At 52.5% G+C, this 6,901-nt stretch overlaps 1 protein-coding gene across 1 annotated transcript in view; it reads left to right on the forward strand.

Moving 5' to 3' along the window:
- The window catches only part of LOC143782222 (uncharacterized), a 72,069-nt gene extending 65,848 nt beyond the window's left edge, over positions 1-6,221 (forward strand). Inside the window, exons 18-21 of the mRNA XM_077269432.1 lie at positions 3,514-3,595; positions 4,018-4,091; positions 4,177-4,342; positions 4,836-6,221. Of these exons, the coding sequence (XP_077125547.1) occupies positions 3,514-3,595; positions 4,018-4,091; positions 4,177-4,342; positions 4,836-4,843 (330 nt within the window). The 3' untranslated portion in view covers positions 4,844-6,221. The remainder of the gene's footprint in view (positions 1-3,513; positions 3,596-4,017; positions 4,092-4,176; positions 4,343-4,835) is intronic.
- Positions 6,222-6,901: the final 680 nt, after the last annotated feature.

Genomic DNA, 6,901 nt, shown 5'->3' on the forward strand with positions numbered 1-6,901 from the left:
AAGACTCCATAGTCTCACTGCTCTTACAGGAAAGACTCCATAGTCTCACTGCTCTTACAGGAAAGACTCCATAGTCTCACTGCTCTTACAGGAAAGACTCCATAGTCTCACTGCTCTTACAGGAAAGACTCCATAGTCTCACTGCTCTTACAGGAAAGACTCCATAGTCTCACTGCTCTTACAGGAAAGACTCCATAGTCTCACTGCTCTTACAGGAAAGACTCCATAGTCTCACTGCTCTTACAGGAAAGACTCCATAGTCTCACTGCTCTTACAGGAAAGACTCCATAGTCTCACTGCTCTTACAGGAAAGACTCCATAGTCTCACTGCTCTTACAGGAAAGACTCCATAGTCTCTCTGCTCTTACAGGAAAGACTCCATAGTCTCACTGCTCTTACAGGAAAGACTCCATAGTCTCACTGCTCTTACAGGAAAGACTCCATAGTCTCACTGCTCTTACAGGAAAGACTCCATAGTCTCACTGCTCTTACAGGAAAGACTCCATAGTCTTACTGCTTACAGGAAAGACTCCATAGTCTCTCTGCTCTTACAGGAAAGACTCCATAGTCTCACTGCTCTTACAGGAAAGAATCGTCTTGCAGACCTCTATGTACAATGATCATTATGCAGCTCTCGGAGTTTGCTGTCCGTTCATACATCCAAGGCTTTCAGTGAGTTACCATTTAGTACATAATTATGAGTTACACATTTTATGCCCTAGTTCCTGACCTTATATTTATCTACTTAAAACGTCAGATGACATTTCTCAGCCCAAGACTCCAGATCAAATAAATCCTTCTGTAATAAATTATCCTCCCCTGCATTGATCACCTTTCAGAGTTTAGTATCCTCTGTAAATATTGTGATTATACAAGGTCACTAATAAATGTAGAAAAGAAAAGGGCCCAATGCTAACCCCTGTTAGACCCCGTTGTTAACTTTGGCCCAATTGGAGGTTTGTTTTAGTTTTTTTATACTAATTCTGCTTCCTGTAAGTGAATGAGAGCAGAAAACCCGAAGCTCGGATCTAGTCCTTTTGAGGGTTTACTACAAATAGAGCCAGTCTTGAGTTATACGGACTAATCTGTTTTGTTACCTGCCCTGATACATTGTAGCAAACTAACAGTGTATCGGTGTGAGCAGGATTAGGACCATGGTGGGTTTTCAGTCTCTGGCAGGAAGCAGAGATGTCATGAAAGTGAATGGATGAGATGGGTAATAAAGATGCGGAGCTTCTGTGTTTTCCCTGTGATCCCGTTCCACGTCACCATCGCGTGAGGGATCAGACTACAGGCGCCTTATTACTTGTGTGTCCGCCAGTCCTGTCGCTAGCTGCAGACCACCTGTTGTGTATGCGCCCCCTGACTGTAGGGATCAGGGAGTGGGATTTTATCGCCTGCACACGACTTATGGTCGCTGCTTCTTTCAGACTCAAGCTGATTGCATAGCGGGAGTCGTTGTCTCGTACGCAGGACTACTGGATTACTGAGACCTGGCTGCATCCCCCCCCAAAACAAAAACAGCCGCTCCTGTCCATGGGGACATGTCTGATTCTGCATGTTGGCTCATTTTTAATATTCTGCACCGGCGCGGAGGAATATTCTGCTGCACCTGCGCGGCGCGGAGGAATATTCTGCTGCACCTGCGTGGTGCGGAGGAATATTCTGCTGCACCTGCGCGGCGAGGAGGAATATTCTGCTGCAGCGGCGCGGAGGAAGGCTCTGCTGCACCTGCGCGGCGCGGAGGAAGGCTCTGCTGCACCTGCGCGGCGCGGAGGAAGGCTCTGCTGCACCTGCGCGGCGCGGAGGAAGGCTCTGCTGCACCTGCGCGGCGTGGAGGAAGGCTCTGCTGCACCTGCAGACTTTCTCCCCCTGTAGCTTTTAACCCCTGTATTGCCATGGATTCAGTGTAATGCAGTGAAGGAGCGCAGCGGTGACTGACTATACTGGCGCAGTGTCGCCCCCTGCAGGGCTTGTGATGCCACTTGGAGCTTACAAGGTTAATTTTCTCTCGGCCGATTCTCGGACAGATTGCAGGTTTTTTTTTCTTAGTGTGCAAATGAAATATTCAGCATGTTGGCAGCTCGGCGCGTGGCAGCAGATGGCAGCACAGCCCGTGTGCCCAGGCAGGGGAGCACTCACTAATGCATGGCCCGGGGTAGTGCTGCTTGTGGGGGTCCTGACCTACCCATGCAGATGTGTGCTGCAGATGCTCATGCGTTACCTTAGATTTAACCCTTTATTTACTGTATGAGCAAATTCCTGAAAGAGGATGGAAAAACATGGCTGCCGTGCCAGGGCTCAGCGCTGTTGTAAGAGCGAGGCCGAGCTGCAGTACCACTCGCTGCCTGTGACTAGGGATGGCGCTGCTTTTGGAAGAAATTGGCCATGGTTTCTCCAATCTTGGAGGTGCCAGTTCCTCTCCTAGACGTCCCGCTGGTTCTTTGGTGTCGTATGTGCACAACGGCTGCCATAAGTCTCGTGCGGCGCTGTAGCTGATGCCATGCTCCTGACATGCTGGGACTTGTAGTGCCGCCAGTTGTACACTTCCTCTCTGGATGTTGTTCCCACCTTTCCTTCGCTTCTCTCCTTCTGTACAGTTATTTCTGGTTTCCGCGCGCCTCCTCTGTCTCTTCTCCTTCGCCTCCAACCCTACAGAACTAAATCCCCTATTATTCACAGGTAACAAATGCCGCCAAACCGTCCGTAGGCAGCAGCCGTCCTCCAGCATCCACCAGCCACAAACCGGGCGGTGCCAACGTGAGTAATGTGCAGCCAGCACCGCGTCCCCTCGCACTGATCTCTCCTCTGTCCGTCACTGTAATAGAGGGGGATGGCCCCCCAGCCAGAGCCGGGCCCCTCCGCGGTGACATGGCCGCTACCTCCAGAACCACTGTAACCGGGCGGATAGATGGGGCAATGCGGGCACGCTGGATCCAGGACTCCCGCGGCTGCTGGTGGCGTCCTCTGACTCCGGATCTGCCTCTTATTCTCTCACTTTCCTCAGGTTTCTGATGTTCAGTGCAGGGTGAGCTTAAGGGGGCTTCCAGCTCTACTGAGGATAAAGGGGTCCGGCGTCTCACTTCTGCATCAGGAGGACGTCTCGTACCGGCTGGGGCACATGCACCATTAGTGCGCACCAGTCATAAACATCAGACTAGGGGCGTCTCTGCAGATGTGAGCCGCGGCAAGGACCCCTTTAATCATTGCATAACGATGATTTCTGCAAAATTTATAGTAATTGCATAAATCTGGAAGACCCCTTTAAAGGATTGTGAGCCCTGCAGGGCTAATTCTGCAGCCAGCAGGTGATATTGAGACCCGTCTGGGGAAACGCCGATATTTGGGGCTCACTGACCTGACTCGCCCGTCGTCTTCACAGGGTTCTTCTTGATCTTTTCTTCTTCTCTGAGATCTGTAGGTTCAGTCTGTGATTAGACGGCGGAGCGTACGGTGACACAGCGCCATCCTGAGCCGAGCGTCGCTCATGTTCTGTACTTGTCTTCCCCGCAGGTCCAGATTCTGAACAAGAAGGTGGACGTGTCCAAGGTTTCCTCCAAGTGCGGCTCCAAACCGAGCACCAAAGCCAAGTCAGGTGAGAGAATGACTGCGGAGACTGGTGGGTGCCACACAGGGATGGGGACTGGCGCCCACTGAGCTCTGTAGGCTGGGGATCGGTGCTTGCCGAGCTCTGGAGGCTGGTGATTGGTGCCCGCCGGGCTCTGCCGCTTGTAGGCTGGGGATTGGCGCCCGCCAGGTTCTGTCACCTGTTGTAGGCTGGGGATTGGCGCCCCGCAGGGCCCTGGAGCTGGGGATGGGCAGTCACAGGTACTGATCGGCTCCGTTGGTGCAGGGCTCTGGTGGGCAGTGATGACGAGGGGTTAGCCCTGTTGGTGAACAGTTATTGGGGGAAGTTTCCTGGGATGATTGTGGAGAGCAGGGGTTGTAGCTAGATTGGGGAGAAGGGCACGGACGATTACCTGTCTTACACTTTCACCACCCTCTCCTCTCTCGCAGGTGGTGGTGACGCCAAATCTGACGAGTCCTCACAGAAGACTGAGATGAAGCAGGAACCTCCGGAAAGCATAAAGGTCTGAACCGGAGACCGCGGAGGGAGATCTGGGGACCCATCATCCTCTTTCCGACCCCAAAAATAAAATCTTCATTTGTTTCCAGGAGAACGGTGCAGAACAGAAGACCCCACCACAGAACGGGGACCTAGCAGCCCCCGCAGACGACACGGCGGTGGACACGCGGGAGAATGGTGTGGCGGAGATGCTCCCTGTAGACGGCAGCAATCAAAGGGAAATTCAGAGCTTCAGTTCTCTCATACCGGAGACAAGTAAGAAAGTGATGAGGACCCCTCTAACTAGAATGTGGGGGTCCAGGGCAGTGATGGGGTCTCGTGTCAGATGTCAGGTCCTAGTGGTGAGCCATAGAGATCTCTGCTTGCTGTCTGTGAATAGACACGTTTTGGGGGTGTCTGCCTTACTCACGTAGACCCCCGGCGGTGCGATCAGGTCTTTACAGATCCAGTCTGAATGGCCGGACACTGACAGGAAGCCGAAATCTGGGGAAAAAACTAAAGGTAAAGCTTTGTATAAAGTCTGGCAGAATTTGTGTAGCGGCCCCGACCCCGGGGTCTGCAGCAGCTCCATGTCATGTCCAAGCGACTCATGCAGTGTGTAAGTCATGGATCCGGAAGGCTCCTGTAATCCGGAATGTTCCGGATGATCCGCTGCGGTTCTCATTGCTGGTCCGGGTTATGTCGCCGGATTACAGGAACTTTCCACCACGTTTCACCGTCTGAGATGCAAAATGCTTTTATTTTCCAGGCATCTAATGATGAATTTGTGGTGTCGTCTTCCATCTCTCATTGTCTGGTCTCCTCCCATCATCCTGTCCTCCCCACTTGTTCTCCACCCACCTCCGAAATCGTCACTGTTTCCCTGCAGATTGATGAGTCGCCCCGGCCGCCGGCGAAGGATGGACCACGGAGAACTCGTCTGCAACCTCCCCCCGCCTCCGCCATTATAGCCCATCCTCTGCTCTGCACTCCCATCCCCCGCTCTTACTACCCATAGCTCAGCAGAGGGTTTGTGACATGGTGACATCTCCTCCAGCACCGCTACAGCCGCCATGGCGTCTGCTACGACCGATCCATCCGCCATTCACCTTCCATGGCACCAAGTGTCATCTGCTCGTCATTGTAAGCCACGGCCGGCTCGCCACCGCCCCCTGGTGTCTGGCTTCAGTGATGGCGGGTCGGGCAGCGCCCCTGTCTGGGGGTTCTGGTACCTTTCTTTGTATAGAAGACGGATTAATAGTAAATTGGGGCTGGGTGAGGGGTGGTTCATAGTATGGTCAGGGCGTCCATCACCCAGCCAGAGACCCGCCGGGGGTTGGGGTGGTATGGTCAGGGCATCCATCACCCAGCCAGAGACCCGCCGGGGGAGGGGCGGTAATGGCGGCCGGCCCTGGTCGCCATCTTCATAACAAACCTGTGTCTATAATTTAATATTACATGTTGGGTATATATATGTATGTGACTGGCGCCACGTGGGCGCGTCTGTAACCCTCGACGCTCCGCAGCCCACGTGGACGTCCTGCAGCCGCCGCTTCTGACGCTTTCTCATCGCTACAAATTCTTCACATATCGAGAAGTCGCGGGATTATTATTGTTTTTTTTTCTTAGGTTTATATTTAATATTATTGCAAGTCGGAAAGTTCAGCACGTGATTGTGGAGGGAAAAATTATTGGGGTCTTCCAAAAATGTGCGACGCGGTCTCCGGGATCGGAAAGGATTGGGAAGTGTCAGGGACGAGGGCCGCGGCCGCTGTGGGGTCTGGGAATGTCGGCCATGTTGTTTTACAAGAGGGAAGGGGGGCGTGTTCTTACCGAAGCCCCCCGAGAGAAGGGACGAGGACAGTGCGGTATCTGAAGGTTTGTTAAGGATCGTATTTTGGGGGATGTTTGACTTTTTTCCTTTTGTACTATTTGTGGTTTGGACTAACATTTTACGTGCTGTGACGACACTAAAGGACTGACGTGTACATAATTTATTCTGGGGTGGGGGGTGGGCGAGAGCTTGGGTAACCGGGGGGCCGCACCCCGACACCTGGACCTACACCGTTCTTATTGCACTTGTATTTTTATATATAAATATAATAAATTTGTTGCATGATTTCTAATAAAATGACATTAAAATGTGACAATTGCAGCGGTGTCTGACGTCTTTAACTCTTAGCTTGCTGTGCTGGACTCTTCAGGATGACACACAAATGGTCGGTCCTGTGTGCCCCCCACACCCTGTATCCCACGTCTGTCTCCCCCCATGGCTGTGATCCCGCATGCCTTCAGTTGTTATTTCGGGGGTCTTTAGGATGCTCCATCTGCTTGAACTGTTAAGTCTGGACTCCTCACAGCTGGATTTCCTGCACAGTGTTGCAGTGCAGGCCGGTAATCTCTCTAATTACCCTGAGGTGGGAGCTCAGATTTTTGCCTCCTGGACTTGTTGCACCTTGGGGTCATTTTTCAGTAACGTCTGCTATATAGTAGACTGCCTCTGCTGTTAGCACAGGAAGAAGGGGCAGAAAGCGGATACATGGGAAGTTGGGAGTCATCCGCAGAGCGTGGGGGGCACAAGGGGCCGTAAACCGGATGGATGGAGTTATTTTATGGGGGTCCCTAGATGATGCTCCCATATATGTTGTCTTTTTCCTGTTATCCCTGCCCCCTCCCTACCTTTTCTGTGTTGGTATCTTCCAGGTTTGTCCACCACCCCCACCCGCTTGACCTTATGGTATTTACCAGTCTATAACTCGGCCATTTATTTCTTATCCTGAAATCTTCACGCCCTCGGTGGGTGACGGCGGAGGGGTGCGGGCGCCGGCCTGTGGG

The sequence above is a fragment of the Ranitomeya variabilis genome, chromosome 6 (genome assembly GCF_051348905.1).
Source record: "Ranitomeya variabilis isolate aRanVar5 chromosome 6, aRanVar5.hap1, whole genome shotgun sequence".
Lineage (NCBI taxonomy): Eukaryota > Metazoa > Chordata > Amphibia > Anura > Dendrobatidae > Ranitomeya > Ranitomeya variabilis.